Genomic DNA, 16,954 nt, shown 5'->3' with positions numbered 1-16,954 from the left:
CACTTTGTTTACTCTTCTCTTAAAATTGCTAAGATTTTCCAAATGCAGATGCATTTAGTAATTTTTCTCCTTCTAGTTGTATTATTACTGTTTCATATCTCCTTTTAGATATGTGGGGTATAATGTTAAAAACTGTTTTCACACTCCAAAGGGAAAAAACAGAAGCACACTATATGCATGAATAGAACAAATAACCAGATGAACAGAATATACATTCATATGGCACCTTTCATCTACACAGGATTTCAAAGCACTTTTGAGTACTGCACTTTGGAATGGCAGTCATAAACTCCTGTAGTGGAATCACCTTAGCAGTGGCTAGCAGTCATTTTCTGCCAGCACATGAAATATTTGCAATGGGTTCATAGACCATAAAAACTTTCCCACAACATCCTAATATTCCATCCCCCTGCAGTATAAGGAAGGCTGCAAAATTAACAATTTCACTTTTTTTTTTTTTTTTTTACTCAATAGCATTTTGATTTCTTACCACCCAAATTTGGGCTGGGTTTGGGTGTTTCAAAATATCAACAGTGACGCAGAAGCTTTAATATCCTCAGAGTAGAAAGGACCTTCATTTGAGATGGACATCAAGCAGCATAAGTATTTTCAAATGCTGTGCCAAAGTATTGGTTAAAGACTGAGTTGAAGAAAAATATATTCCCTACTGAGCCACCAACACACTTACTGCAGCACCTGATGCTCTTTGAAGGCCACCCATCTTAAGAACTGACCAGGTAAGACCCTGCTTAGCTTCAGAGATCTCATAAAACAAAAGCCCACAGTACAGTAGCTATAAACAAGATAAAACAATGATATATTAGTTATTACACAATCTAATTCTTTCCTGATGGAGTTCAAATAATCTAGGTAATGTTCCTGTTTTCTTTCTCAGGTTCAACCTATAATTCATGTCCTTTCACTCTTCTAGTTCAGTAAATTATTTGCTTGAGAGGTACACCTGAATTGTGCAATGATGATTGCGTGTAAAATACAAAAATAAAGATTATACAAAATGACTGTAGAAATGTGCAGTTGGTTGCAAAATCATCTGAACTAGCTGCCTGGAAACTTCTGAAGAAAAACTTAAAAACACTGATGGCAGCTAAGAATGTAATTTTTAAAAGCCAGGTTCAGAATATGCCTTTTACATTAATAATGCCACTAATATTATTAATTCCTCTTGCCAACAACCAGAACAGTACCAAAGGGCCTCCACGAACTCATAACAAGATTTAAAATGCCTTTTTTAATGGCAATTCTTCTGCAATTCGGTTTCATTTCTTTTCAATAAATATAAAATAAATCAACATTAAAACATCACTTTGTTATATGAAATATCTCAAAACATCATAATTTGCCTGAAACATAACTATTAAAAATCAGCAAAGAAAAAGTGAGCTGTCACCAAAAGTATAATTTGGCACATGGAAACTTTAGTAATCTCAAAGATAACAAAAACCCTCAAAAGTATCAAATGCACTAACCACTTGTAATAATGCTGTATATAAAATGGGGTTGCCAACCCCAATGATAGATGTAGACAACCATATTATGATTTCTAAAAAGCAGAACTTAAGAACAGAAATTTATGCTAAATGTCTTCCTAACTGCACAGTAAAAAGTCTGTATCTTTTTCCCCTCAAAATGGTCTTCGTTCATAGCAACTTAGAAAAGCATCTTTCCACACGATTTTCCGTGGTGGAAACAAGAAATAGAAACATTTTCCAGTCTCATTAAACACTCCTGGCATCTTAATGTCTAATCCCCATTTTGTTCATCCTTACACACCTGTTCAGTCTCCCACCCTAACAGAACCAGCTCAAATTCCTCTGTCCTGCAATTTTGTTTTTCAGTCAATACAAAATAGTAAATAGAATGTAACTGACTTAAGCAAAAAGTAAAACTATCATCTCTTTGTGCAAACTCTCTCCTTGTAATGAAAAAACATGTCAACCAAAGAAACAAAGGTTTATATTGTTTCCTTTGCCATGGAGCATGCAGTTCAGCACATCAGATGTCATGGTCCACTAAATCTTAAAAAAAGTGCTTAATTACACACTGCTTGCTCTGAAGTTTCATATACCGAAGTTGTTTATGAGCAGCCAACTGACATTTAAGAAGTAATACATATTTTGCATAATGTAGAGACAGTATCTCAGTTTGCTCCTGGGATTCCACTTAGGAATTAAGATTAGGGGTTACAAGTTGAACACAAAAAATCAGTCTTGTGGCAGCACAGTGTTTAGCTATTTATTACCTTTTCCCTGGTACACTGCTCAGAAACAAGGAACTCAGAAGGTAGGCAAGAGGGTTCAATATTCAAAGAATGAATAACCTCACAGTCTTCTCCAGAGCTACCTGCATTACTGCAGTCCCTCTACCCAAGTAAACTCACCAGATTACTGTGCACAAATGGCCATTCACTCCCAATGATGTTTTATGACTGAAATTTGAACTTTAATTGCTCTTCTAGAAATAAAATCTTGTGCTTGCAGATAACCTAGTCCATGTCCCTCTATAAATGCACTCCATAAATCAGGCATGGTTATAAAAGTATGACCTTAATGATTCAGCTTTTCAAAGTGCTGAAACTCAGCAAAAACTGTAAGATGAGTTTCACTTGTCAATACATATGGATTATGTTCAGAAGGTTCAGAGAATTCACTTCAATAAACACATTATCTTACTACTTTATTAGATTTTTTTTTTATCGGTATAAATTTATTCTTACAGATTTCCTAACTAATTACAGAGGAAGTTCTGTTTGGCTCAGTACCAGAAATTACAATAACATGCACAGTTAAAAAAATACAAAACAAAACCAACCAACAGTGTCTACATATTTTTTACTTCCATAAAATAATGGGGAAAAATTTGTCCTCTCAAGCCATTTAGTGTTAGTATCAAGAATAAATAACAAGAGTCCCATTGCTGAAAACATTAGCAAATTTGGTCATCTAATTCCATTTGAAGAAAGATGAAATAATTTAGCTGATGAAACAGTGTAACTATTACTATGGCTGTGTGACCCCAGTGGCAATACCATTCTGGGAGAAAAAAGGAGAACTGTGAATACAGCTCCAGAGATACATTACAAACCATACATTCAGCTACTATAGCTACTGTAAGCTTAGCTCTTCTTTGACTTTTTACTTTGGTTACTTCATTGTTACCTTTCTTTTGTTCCTTCGTTGTTATTTCTGAATTTAAGGAAACATCAAAAAGGATACTGGAATAAAGAACTGGTTTGCTGCTCTGTACCAACTGGGGGCATTACAAGAACAGACACCTGCTTTCTTACAGGACAGTGCAACCTTACATACCTCTTCAAAATATACTAATAGCAGAAACAAGTTGAAACAGTCACTAGCAAAATGGACTAGAGCTTTTTTCTACCTGAAGAGAGTCCTCTTTCATCAGAAGACTTCACAAGAAATTAGCAAATCATTCCAATCACAGGGCATGTGTGTTTTAGACAGTAGCATTATAAAAGCCAGGGCTAAGTCAAAATGACAAATAAAGGTACTTTTAAACTGCGTTTTGCTACATATATGTAATGCAAGTAATCCATATTAAGAATTGTTAATGGCAATAATTAGCGACATATACAAGTATACACAAAGATGTGCAGGAGCAGGCAAAAAGTTAATGCATCAAAAAATAAGGTCAGAAGCTTAGTTATCCATTCTACTATATGAAGAAAAACGCAAAGCCTCAAAAGCCTGAAGTTTCAAAAGATAATTTTTCCCACAACTAAATACAATGAAATGTGTAGAAAACAAGTTACCTTCAAGAATCTTTAGACTACAACTTTATACATTTCATTGCAGATAACCTTTTGAGTGATCGACTGAAGAAGATGTCTCTACAAATTCATACAACCTTTCTCAACTTGCCCTAAGGCTTAATATGACCTATATTTAAAGCCAGAGGGAATCAATAATGTGCAATAATCTACATTTTGAAAGAAAGAAGTAAAGTTCACCTTCATTCACCAGTTGTATTATTATCCTGTAATGGACACTTTCTTAATACTGAAATTTAGTATTGACTTCCAGGTTTTTTTCTCATTCCTAGTGGTTAAAATTCCAGACAAATTCAGATGCATAACTAAGCCTGAACTAAGCTGTTCATTAGCTCCCCACAAGATCCAGGATGCATGTGCACAACTTTAATGGTACCTACATGGCAATACAATGGAGCACCTACTCTTGCCCAAAAGAGAAATGGACAGACACTATCCTAGTGCAGTCACAAGAAAATAAACAGAGCCCAGTAGAGTTCTTTGACACTGGTATGCAACTAACTGTATCAAAATGCTCCTTCAGTCTTGTGCCAACTAGCACTTCTGGAAAGTGTTGGCAGTTGAGAAGTTCTTGGAACTGTGTCCAAAATGGGATTTGCATGCAAACACTCCTTTAGGAAATTAATGAAGTCCACAAGCACACAAGCTTGTCCCCTGCCAGCTGCCCTCAGTGACCAGCTACATACCTCTGTACTTCCACTGCACAATTGGAGATATAACCCTTAACAGTACCTCCCATTTCCTATACATACACAGGAGGGTGTTAATGGTGCAAGATGCCATGGAGCTATGTTTCATTCTCTTTGCCTCCATCAACAGAAACTTCTTGTTTTCTTGACTTCTCACTTTCCCATTCTGTTGCAGGCTTTGCAACAAGACCCTAGATGTGAGCAGTAACTGGTGTGGGGAATGACCCAGACAACTCCTGAAATGTCTCTTAAGCAGAGATGTCATATGCATTCAAATGAAAAATAGGTTATGGGGGCTTTTTCCTTAAAAAAGTTTAATTTAAAATATCAAAATTAAGAGTATTTAAATATATAATTAGAGCATACAAATGATGCTTCTTATGAAATATAAAACCATACAATCAGTACCTTTTTCATACCCCACACGGATGCAGGGTTTTATTGACTCCTCTGCCTCAGTGTCCCATCCAGCTTGTTTGGAAGCCTGGACTTTCCCAGACCGATCCAGTAGCCCAAGAACATGCTGACCAATTGTCTCCTCCATTGCTACAGTTGTCTTCACAACTTCTAAAAGAATCTTCACGAGTTTTTCATTAGCCTTTTGAAAAACGTGCCTGCAGGACAGAAACTAATCAATCCTCTGATCTTTCCCTGATTTCCAAGTGGGTCTTTTCCTTTATACACCCTTGCAAGCAAAGATTTGCAATTGAAATAACAAAATTAGGATTTCGTTTTTAAGGCTAAACCCTACATCATATAAATACTAAATCCACATTTGTGTTAAGAGTTAGTTCTTTTTACAAAATATGTAAAAAGTCAAAGTACTTATTACTATTTCTGCTTTTATTGTGGCATTTTATCTAGTTATTCTTTTAAAGCAAAGGTCTGTTTCCACCTGGTATTCATTATAAAATTAATCCTTTCTCAGAATGATAACTAAGAAAATTGTTCCTCTAAACAGATCAAAAAAAGTTACAGAACAGTCAAATGGGATTATAAAATAAAACAATCATACTAATAATTAACTCACATATGTACATAAAATATGTATATAAATATACGTGTATAAATAATGTTGATGATTCAACGTGTGCAATAAAAAATATATAGTAAAATAGGCTAGGATTTGTCTCATTCTCTATGCCATTACACTGTTAGGTTTTATAAAAAATGAGACACAATTTAACCTAAAGTACATAAATTTAAAAATACAGTTTTATAGAACAAAAGATACACATTATCATCAGCCAGAATAAAGCTTATAAATATTAATAATTTAACAGCAGGAACATGATTATCAAAATTTAAGAAAAATATTTTCTTAACAGTTCTAAGCACCTTTCTTTAGAAAGAAGAGCTGAAGGTGTTTCATCAGGCTTTCTTTCCCCATCTTCATGCTCAAAGATCTGCTCTCTTCCATCATTTCGATTTTCATTTTCACTCTGTGGAAGTTTTGGGAGAGGGAGAGAAAACAAAAGGGACAGGAATCCTGTCATGTCAGAATCAACATATTCTTCTTATATATGGTAGAATATTAAATTCAAAACCTCAATTAGCTGTAATTTCCTTTTTAATACTTCTATACCAAATTATAAATCAAGTAATACTCATACTATGTGGGAAAAAAATATTAAAATTAACAAACCAGGAAATCCAAGGCAGGGCCAATTAGAAAGAACTTTGTTACACTGACTAAACAGTTGTTGTATATTCTGGTTGTGTTGCTATAGCAATATGAAAAAGTGAGTTTACTTAAGGAAATAGCTGTACTAATAATCCCCACCTTCAAGCTGTTCAACCAGCTTCTGCTTACCTGAAGTCAAAAAGCTATGTTTACCACTATCACCTTTTGAATCTTACAGCTGGTCTGTTACAGCAATATCCAACTTTTTTTTTTTTTTAGAGAAATATATTACACAGAAAGAGAAACAGTGAACAGGAATCTTTTACTGGCTTTACATGCCACGGCTGCCCAGAAAGTCAAAGTCCATATTTACCTCTGTCTGCGTGCTGCTGTTTCGTAACTCACAATACAGCCTCTCTTTTCCGGGTACAGAATGTTGTTTTAATGATTCCAGTTCTTCTAAAAGCATTCTCTCTCTCTCTGCAACCAGGCTGTCATTCTCCATTGAGACACGCTAAGAAAGAAGTGTTATAGAGGCTCACACAGTTTTTTAAGCTTCTGAGTGAAGTGAATCCTGTCACTTATAATTCTTTACAGACCTTGAACAATGAAAATTCAGTCCATCTCTTTAAATCATTACAAAAACACTGAAAGCTTTCTAGAATGGAATACAGTAAAAACACTTAAACCTTCCCTAAGATTTTTATATCATTTTTATGCTCTTTAGGAAATACAATGGCCACAATGCAAACTGGAGGGAACTTCTGGATATTACATGCTATAACATGTTTTGCACAAGAAAATAGTTAAGAATAACTTATTTTTATAAAAACCCTATACACAATGTCTTTTAGAAGAGCTAGAGGTGATTGTGGCTTAAACACAATGCATACATTTCTATGTAGTTCTTATGAACATACATACCTGGCAATAAAAACTAAAAAGCCCCAACAGCCTAGGTTTTACTTAAGGATTTTTATAAATTTGCAACCCTGACAAAGATGCAGTTACAAACTGAATAAAAGGCAAAAGGAGAAAGTATGCATACATCAAAAGGAAAGATTATCAGGATAAATTATTCTAGGACACCTTCAAAGCAGCTAGGAGAGACAGCTGATGTTGCTGGAAAAGACTCCTAAGGTACAAGTAACTGGCTTTCTAGATTCCAGAAATCCTCGAGCCCAAACTTAAACAGAGCAGAACCAGGCTTGGAAAAGGTCTGAAGCTCCACTCTTCACTCTTCAGTGAAAGCAGAGAATTTTAGAATTCACTGATTACTAACTTCATGTGCATTTTGGTAATGTTACACTGTTGAAAGTAAATCAGAGATAGACATATTCTTCTGGATTCCGTTTACCTTGTCTTTCAGCGGAAGGAATCCTTGAAAGATGTCTATAAACAACATTATTTTTGAAGTAGTATTAATTAAGATAGACTAACGACTTTCATTAGCACACCTGCTTTAGGCTTTGAATAGATACAGAGTGTCAGAAAATTAAGTTTGACAAGGTAAAGAAACATTGATGTTTCCTACCAAACCCCACAGAAACTATTTCACTCTAAAAGTTAGTAAGGACTTCTCTCCCAGAACTGGGGAAAAGACCCCAAGATGCCAAAACACAGCGTTGCAGGAAGCCACTGATACTGTTCAAATCAGAGTGATGAAAATGAAGAATTTTATAGTATTTCTAGCCATGGCTGGTGGCTTCATTTATGTAAATGGCTGCTAGCCTGCATCCTACACAGCACTATGTTTCTGGGAGGTGGCACAATTGGTAGCACACCCATACTGACTCTTCTGGCTGCTGTGAAGCACAGCAGGTTTGCTCAATGTTTACAGAAGTCTAAACTGATCCATCACTGTCTCAGCTTTGATTAAGGAAATACGTCTTCTATAAATACATGCATATATGGGGTTGCATGTACACACACACACACAAAGATACGTGTGTGCGCACGTGAGCGTGTATGCATGCACATGGTAAATACATGCATGCCTCTCTCTCCCTTTAAATAGATATGAATGCATAAATATGAATCTGCCTGGTGAAGTTGCTTTGTTAACCCATATTAAGTCACTGGTCGAATTCTGTATTACCTCAGCTAATTGCACTTTAAGACTCTCCAGCTCTGCTAAGAGTTGATCCTGACTTTCTTTCTGACGCTCCATTTGCTGCATGTGCCCCTGTCTCAGCCGCTCGGTCGCCTGCTGATGCTCCTGGTACTGCCGCACGAGCTCCTGCCGCATGTCCTCCAAGCGCTCCTCGTACAACAGCAGCTGACTGCATCTTTCTGTGGCTGTGTCTGCAGCCACCGCCTCGCCAGAGGGCTGAAACGGTGCAACTATGTTAGCATTTCATGTTCAACAACTCTTCCTAGGAAATATTTAAATAAATTTCAGAAAATGCTTTCATAAATGAAAGTAGCTGCAATGAAAGCATTATTGTGTTGCCTGCTTCTTGGACAGTCCAGGCTCAGAATTATTCTCCATTAAAAAGATAATTTTTTTCACTAACTCTCAACAGGATTGACTTCCATGCCTTCACGACTCCTTTTTATCTAATTTATTTTAGCTTGGCCCCACCCCATGTTTGTGAAATGCTAACTATATGCTTTACATCACTTTAATTAAAATTTTTGTTTCCTGCTGATAGCCTTTATCACAAGGGATTAAAACTGTTTAAGCACTATTTTTAATTTGTCCTTTGTAAAAACACTAAAATATAAACTAGCTTAACAAAAGGTTTTTAAACAATTTATTGTCCGCAATACAGCTGGCATCATATTCCCTTCCTCAGGCATAGCACACAGGAAAGAAGGGTAGATAGTTTTGGTCTGAATTTGTCAACCCTTTGAAAGGGAAAAGGAAATATTTAAATTGAACTTATATCTTAATTTTTTTCTTTCCTATTTTTTTTAACACTTACTGGTATTTCTTCTGCTGTAAGACCTTTGCTAAGTTCTTCAGAAATCACTGACTTATTTGTTGTCTGTCCTAATATGCAAACAGGGCTGCTGTCAGAATGAAGCTGTTCTCCAAGTGAGTTGATCTCTCCAGACTCTTCACTGAGTTCCTTGCAAAGTGATTTCAATCCTTCATTCTCACTGCCTTTTCCAGTTGCTTTTCTGGGAAGGCTGTCAACCTCTTCCTCACTGTGCTGTTTCTTAATTCCAAAAGGTATTCTCTCTGGATGTACAATCTGTGTTGGTGCTTCTTCTTCCTTCTGCCTAGCAATTCCTGACAATTCAGTCTGTTTCGCAAATGCTACACTCATTGACACAATAACCTGAAACAATAAGAGAAGTCTGTATTAGTTTATGCTTCACAGCATCTCCTGTTACTGAAGAAATCTCACAGATGACATAAAAATGTAAGCACCAAAAGCTCCCAGAGGAAAGCAGAAAGAAGAGAGATATCTTGTCAATACTGAACATGGTCACATCTTAAAATACAGACACACCATTTTTAAGGTACTTTAATGAACTACAATGCTGTTTTCAGTTACAATAGATTATTTAGCATAGAAACATCAAGTTTTTTTAAAAAAGATCCTATTAGATATTTTCAAAAAGTGATGGTGCACAGATTTCAGAGCAGCTGTGCTAAGCCTTCTCTCTCTAGCCAAGCATCCCATGTAAAAGTCTGACAGACATGGAATTTCGGGCTGTATAAAGAAAGCAGTGCCATGCACTTGATACTTAGCACAGGAGTTTTACTTGACCAGAAATTAATCAGTGGCATTAACTAGCTGCAGTTGCAGTTACAGCAGGCTGATTTTACTGCTGTATTTTATACAATACTTTTGTATTGCTAAGAATCTCCAATACAAATAAACCCTTTTACCAATCATGTGAGCAATTCTCTTCTAGATTTAGAAGTGATTTGTAGCAGTGATTTTGCTACAAAGTGATTTTGCTACAGTGATTTGTAGCAAAAGCTACAAAAAGTGTAAAAAAAATAGTATAAAAAATGCAGAAGTGTTAATTGAAAACACCAAACTTTTCCTTTCCATAAAGTGTAAACTGATCTTAAACAATGCAACATTTGTCTCCTCACAAAGAAGAGTTTTCTTGGCAGCAGATAATATTTTATTTTATTCTGCAAAGAAATGGAAACATTTTGCAAATCAGACAGTAAGTACATCCATAAACAAATATACTCTACCTGTAAAATCTTATTTTTACTTTTCATGTTTCAAGCACCAGATTAAAAAAAAAAAAACCTATGCATTTTACATGTCATATTAAAATTCACAATAAAATATGATGAGAAAATAATATTAAACTGTTAAATGCAAAAGTCTTTTGAACTGACCCACTGTTAAGCCTATGGTAGCAAAAAATACACTCTAAGTCTCTGGATTTTTAAAATAAATTGTAGTACAGAATACTAAAGCATGTTGTCTATTTCCTTTGAAGTTTTAAACGCCAACACCATAATCCATATGAATAGAAATTATGAGTTAGGAATAGGACAGTTAGCTAAGAAATCCCAAAATGTTCCAGAATTTTTTAAGACTTTCTCATTCAGAAACCAAGTGAAACAATTCCTTGTAAAAAAAATAATACAAAAGTTAGCATTTGCTATGGTAACTGCCTAAATAGTTGAAAATGGCAAACAAAAATGACAGATTTTTAAAACATATTTTAAAGTAACAAAATAAAAGTAATACCTTTGCTACTTCTTCTTCTAATCTTTCTTGGTACTGCTTTTGGAGTAATTGAACAACATCCAGATCATTCTGCGTTTCCATCTCCCTACCAAGCTGTAAGAAAAACATGAAATCTCAGATCATGTATTTGTGATTTTATTTTATTAGTTTCAAGTTTCAATCCAGCAAGATATTTTTTCCCCAGTTAGGTTTTATTCATCTCATACAAATAATTTAATTTTGCATCACAGCACAGAAGAACTGGGCAAAAGACTTTGCCTTGACTTTGACTTTCTGCTTCAGAATGAATTGCAACAACTCTCCTTCCAGCACTATTTGAGATGTCAGATGCAGTGACACCAGGTCAGGAAGCATAGAATCACAGTACAAAACAACATTACTATTTTGCAAAATGCATAATTTTTGAGCCAGGTTTCCAGCACTCCTGGGGGGAAATGCCTAGGGTTTTTTCTATTTGCATTCAGTCTCTTAAAATCTTTGGGGCTACTTTCCAAAATTTCTTTTAAATTCTGCAACATGTACTACAAGAGTCCTGGGATTTCACTTAAATTGCTCCTTTCATAACTCGTGCTTAGAGAAAAGTCACAATATTTTAAAGATTCCTGAAGAAATCTCAGAATCTGAACACTAATTCTCTCCCACTTTAGTAAGGAGCAGCCAACTGTAATGTCTTGTTTCAGAGATAAAATAAAGAAATTTAAACCCAGCATCAATAAAGCAAGTTTTCTTGATCATAATTCTCAGATGTTTTTCAGCAAGATTTAAATATTTTTCCCCTAGCATGGACTGTCTAATAGTACAGTACAGTACTAAGAAAGTAACTACCTTAATCTAGCAAGTATTAGTCCATATTTCAATTTCATCTAAGAAGCCAGAGCATCTAAATTATGTCACTCTTCTATATATCAGCTATCAACTGAGTTACATCATACCTCTAATGCATTATCTGTTTTTTTCTGATGAAGATTTTCCGTGCTTTTTACTTTCCTGAAGACTTCTTTTAACTTTCTTTCTGAATCTGTGGATACACTAAAAAAATACAAAAAGCAGAGAGAGGAAATAATAATTAAGAAAAGAAAAATCAGAATTTCATTGCCCAGTACTTGGTGAAAATCAGAATGTGTTAAGTGAACTTCACCACAAACCTTATTACTACCTATCATTCTAGAAAAAAATTAATTTCAGGAAACTACATCTGCACAAGATGTCTTTAGATGTAAAGGATAGTGCCTGTAGTTTTGAGGTTTGAATGTGGTCTACTTGAGTTGAAGTTTTGAAATTGCTGCTATAAAGCTCATATATATGAAATTACTTTTATACATTACTCCATTTATCAAATCTTCCTCTATTAACTATAAATGTTGCACTACTTAATTTGCAAAGTTTATGTCATTTCTATGTAAGACTCTTAACAACTCATGAAGGAACAGAACTACAGAAGATGTTTACAAATTTTTGTATTTATATATTTATTAAATAGCTATATCTTTATTATAGAAATGTTTATTAAAAATAATGTTTATAAAGAATTTCTCCAATTCTGAAATAGAACACAGAGCTTTACACAAATGGTTATTTAAACACTTCTTGAATGAGCGTGAAATAAGCATTGAAAAACTGATTAATACATTAATACCTTGTGTGGTCAGAGGATACCCCAGCAATCTGAAGCTTATCCTGCAGATGGACAAGCTCTGTAGTGTACCTCTCCTGACTTTCTTTCAGCTGCTGTTGGAAATAGGACCGGAGGTGTTCCAGTTCTTGAGCATGCTGCTCCTCAAGTTGTTTTTTAAGGTTATCTATCTCCTTTGAACAGTAATCTTGAATTGTAGGATCTGTACATAGGTTATGTGAAGCAGGGGGTGAGACAGATGGAAAGAGAGAGAAAGAAAGAGAGAGAAAGAAAGCGAGAGAAAGAAAGCGAGAGAACGAAAGCGAGAGAAAGAAAGCGAGGAGAGAGAGAAAGAAAGTGAGAAGGAGAGAGAAAGAAAGAGAGAAGGAGAGAGAAAGAAAGAGAGAGAAAGAGAGAGAAAGAGAAAGAGAGAGAAAGAGAGAGAAAGAGAGAGAAAGAGAGAGAAAGAGAGAGAAAGAGAAAGAGAGAGGAAGAGAGAGGAAGAGAGAGGAAGAGAGAGAGAGAAAGAAAGAAAGAAAGAAAGAAAGAAAGAAAGAAAGAAAGAAAGAAAGAAAGAAAATTAACTTTTCCACAAATATTTAGCAGTGATGAACTGAATAATTAACATAGTGAAAAATAAATTTCTGACATCCTGTGGAAACTACTTTTCCATAACAAAGAATGATAACCTAATCTTCCATTTTGCAAAATAATATTTGATATGGGCAACAAATTGTAATTGTGGAAAACTAAAGAATGCTAAACACAAAATGTATCACAGAATATAATTCTGAAAAAATTTACAGAATTAAGAAAAATCAGTTTTCTTCTGCAAAATCAGAAAAAAATTCTTATGTTCAAGCTGTAGTAAGATATAAATCAGTTAAAATTAAAGTCATTGTCCTTTCTTTGTCTCTGAATATACAAACATAAAAAACAGCATATACATCTTTTTACCCATTAGATTCTGTGAAGGAGTCTGCAGACTTTCCTTTCCTATTTCCATATGGATAGGTTCCTCTTCTTTCCTCCTTTCTGAAGAAGATAGCTTTGGTTCCTTGACCTAAATAATGATCAAGTAAATGCAATTAACAACAATTTGTATAGCATAAGCACAAAAATATTATATCCAGTGCTGCACCCCCAGTATGAGAGAGAAATGGATATACTGGCAGGAGTCCAGCAAAGAGCTACAAATGAGATGGGAGGCTTGGAGCATTTGTTTTACTAGGAGAGGTTGGAAGAACTGGGCATGTATAATCTGAAGAAGGCAAAGTTGCCCACTGGGCTTGTGAAGTATCAAAATCCAGCTGGACACAGTCCTCAGCAACATTTCCCAGCTGACACTGCTTTGGGCGAGGGGCTGGATTAGATTAACTCCAGAGGTGTCTCCTAACCTCAACCAGTCCACAATTTTGTGACATGGACAGAAGCTTTCTCCATTTTCTCAAATCATTGCCTTGTTCTACCACTCGACCAGGATATGGACATTTTCTAACACTTCCTCAGTCACCCTGAAGGAATTCATGCAACAGAGAAAATTCAACTGCTCATATACTCTATGCCATAAAAGTCTACCTGTTTACATTCCGCCATCAACTGTGTTTGAAGTGCCTTCAGCCTGCTGTACTCTTCCATTATCTTGCAGAGAAGTGCATCTATATGTTCTTGTACAGTTAAATGACACAAAGAACCAGGGACTTTAAAAAAAGAAAATGAACATTTTAACATAAATTGTAGCACAAGTAATTTGTTCACAAGTTCTGCCCTGAAGAATTGTCTGATAAACATTACAAAATACTGAAGCAAGTGAAGCCCTTCCAGATTTTGAATGCATTTTTTATGTATTGATAGACATGCCTTTTTTTTTTTGTAGAACTGCTAGTTTCTTCTACAAAAGGAGGAAGAGGAAGAGAAAAATCCCAAACACTTTCCCCCCCCCCAGCAGCTACGAAAATGAAAACAACGTAAGAAAATATGCATAATAAAAATAAAGTGGTTCAGAATAATGAGGTAATCTCTAAAACAGCTATTTAAGCACATTATTTAGTACCTGAAGAAGTAATGGCAAAACTGCCAATCTGAAATACTTTAAGTACTTTTAACCAGCTTGATAGTCATTACCTTGAGCTTGACCTCCGTGTACTGGTAATTCTATACTCAGTTTTTCTTTCACAGCAGGTTTAGAGAAAATTTCCTGTTCCCTATCACCAGCTTCTGTAGCAGCTGAAGAATGTTCATTCTGACTGTCACATAAAACCTGTACAAAAAAATCAAACAAGGTGAAAAGTAAATAATTTCTTGTTATTTTATCAATCACAATTCACAAAGAAAACAAGAAAAATAGGAAGTGAGCACTAACTTCTGTGAAAATTATGGCACCAATGTTCTGATGAATAATATTAAGAACCTAGACAATCTTTAAAACTCCTGATAAAAGAAACAGATATGAAAAGACTTTTCAGTTAAAGCATAAATGCACATGTTTTCAAATCAGTATTTAATTTGGAGCTGCCAAGTATTAAAATCTTGTAGAGAAAGGCCTCCTTTATTAATGTGGAAGGCAAATTTACATTTTAAATATCTCATTCTCATAAGATGCAATCTTACTTGGAAGAAGAATTCCCTACAGCAGAATATTGTATCTTTTTAGGGATTAAAGCTCATCTTGTTCTTTAAGTGGTAAACAAATCAGATTAAAGGGTATGGCATTAGCAAAACAAGTAATGAACCCTAAGTTTGTTGGTGCTATGTGGTCAGCAGAACACTGCACAATGAGCAGGCAAACAGAAGATTTATCCATATGATTTCTGAAGATAAATGACACTTGAAAAAAACCCACTTGCTCCAAGCACAGTGGGATTCTTCACTCAAAAATTTCATACTCAACAAAAACCAATTTATAAAAATAAAACCATAATTTCTCCAATGGTTCAACAAAAGGATCATACAAATAGGCAGCATTTTGCACACTGTGAAATAACTCATGCCAAGCACTCTCATTTAGCTGCTACTTTCTGTGAGCTATCACAAAGTCCTGCTTAATCTCGCCTATACCGGGTCTCAAGTTAAAATTCTACTATTCACTTTCCCAAAAAGGTATTGAAAAAAGTCCAGCAAAGAAGGATGAAAAAAACCCAACCAAAAACATAACCAAAAAACAAACAAACAAACAAAAAAACAACAAAAAACCCCCCAAAAACCCAAAAAACACAAACAACCAAAAAAAAAAAACAACCAAAAAAAAAAACCACCCACAAAATACCCAACCATTTGAAGTATTTTGGACTTGAAAACCATGGTTTACAATGAATGACAAAAGCAGTTTAATTTATCTAGAAACAAGTCTAATAAGTAACTTCATGGTCAAAATGCACCTGTAAGGGCCATCAATTACTATTACTCCAGAAAAAGATGCCAAAATATTATTAGAGGTGGCTGATACTAGAATGAAAACTAAATACAAGCTTCAATTTTTTACTGCAACATCTATTTACTAAAAAAACAGACTAATTTTTTAGATTGTTTGATGCTTTTAAGTCTTTGAAAGATAAGCTGCAGCTAAGAAAGAAATTACCATTGTACTGCAGATATGAGAGATGATGTCCTGTGCATCAAGATGTGTGTGAATGACATCAAACTCTTGAATCAAAAGCATACACCCAGAAACAAAGGGAAAGGAAAAATGTACTTCCAAACTAGTAGAGATGAGATCAACATTAGCTAGAAGGTTAAGACTATGTATAAGACAAAAGACTTGTCTGGACAAGGACACAAACCACTTAAGGAGGAAAAAAATACAAAACCATTTGCAATGCTACTTTGGAAGCTCAGGTTTAGCAGTCTCTATTTTGAGATCAATGCAAAGAAAACCTGAAAATATAATGTAGAAAAATATGATGACTTACAAACCATCATTTTTTGTTTTCCAGATTTTCATCTTGAAAAAGACTTTTTGTTAAGTCTTACCTGAGCTAGCCTGGAACATTCCTCATTGACAGCTTCACTCAGTTTTTCTATAAGTCTTTGTGTAGATTTCCACTCATCATCTAAAAATACAAATTATTAATATTATTTTTAAGCACTAGATGCACAACAACTGTTCAAAGTTGCCTAATTTCCTGCCTCAGTGAAGCTACATCTTCAGCTTGAGGAAGGGCATTTTTTGTTCTCCTCTTTATTGTTAAAACACATGGACAGTTTCAATTATCATAGTTGAGCTGCACATTCTAGAGAGCAAGAGATAAAAAATGGCTTTGTGTATTAGTGATCTCCAGAAAGATAAAAGAGTACAGATACCTAGTGGAGAGAGAAGAACTTATGCAAAAAACCTGAACATGGGCAAAACATGGTATAACAGAAAAAGCTGGAATAGCTTTGTAGTACCAAAGTTTACTTAAATTATGCAGGGAGTCAATGCAGCAATACAAAGAAAAGAGAAAAGAACTAGACTAAAAATACTTTGCTGGTGAATTTGCTTATTATTTTACCTTATAGGTGAATCTACTGTATCATTCTTTACAATATTTCAGCTAATATAAACAGCAA

The 16,954-nt window shown here is 34.9% G+C and overlaps 1 protein-coding gene across 1 annotated transcript in view; it reads right to left on the bottom strand.

The window, feature by feature from the left end:
* AKAP9 (A-kinase anchoring protein 9) overlaps window positions 1-16,954 on the bottom strand; it is a 105,486-nt gene that overhangs the window by 40,098 nt on the left and 48,434 nt on the right. The window contains exons 10-21 of the mRNA XM_062507814.1: window positions 16,376-16,455; window positions 14,531-14,666; window positions 13,985-14,082; window positions 13,364-13,469; window positions 12,431-12,629; window positions 11,727-11,823; window positions 10,795-10,887; window positions 9,043-9,408; window positions 8,220-8,438; window positions 6,495-6,635; window positions 5,836-5,939; window positions 4,906-5,111 (exon numbers count right to left, since the gene is read on the bottom strand). Of these exons, the coding sequence (XP_062363798.1) occupies window positions 4,906-5,111; window positions 5,836-5,939; window positions 6,495-6,635; window positions 8,220-8,438; window positions 9,043-9,408; window positions 10,795-10,887; window positions 11,727-11,823; window positions 12,431-12,629; window positions 13,364-13,469; window positions 13,985-14,082; window positions 14,531-14,666; window positions 16,376-16,455 (1,845 nt within the window). The remainder of the gene's footprint in view (window positions 1-4,905; window positions 5,112-5,835; window positions 5,940-6,494; window positions 6,636-8,219; window positions 8,439-9,042; window positions 9,409-10,794; window positions 10,888-11,726; window positions 11,824-12,430; window positions 12,630-13,363; window positions 13,470-13,984; window positions 14,083-14,530; window positions 14,667-16,375; window positions 16,456-16,954) is intronic.

This window comes from Cinclus cinclus, chromosome 1 (genome assembly GCF_963662255.1).
Source record: "Cinclus cinclus chromosome 1, bCinCin1.1, whole genome shotgun sequence".
NCBI lineage: Eukaryota > Metazoa > Chordata > Aves > Passeriformes > Cinclidae > Cinclus > Cinclus cinclus.
The sequence above is the reverse complement of the archived record's forward strand: the minus strand, read 5'-3'. Positions and strand labels throughout refer to the sequence as shown.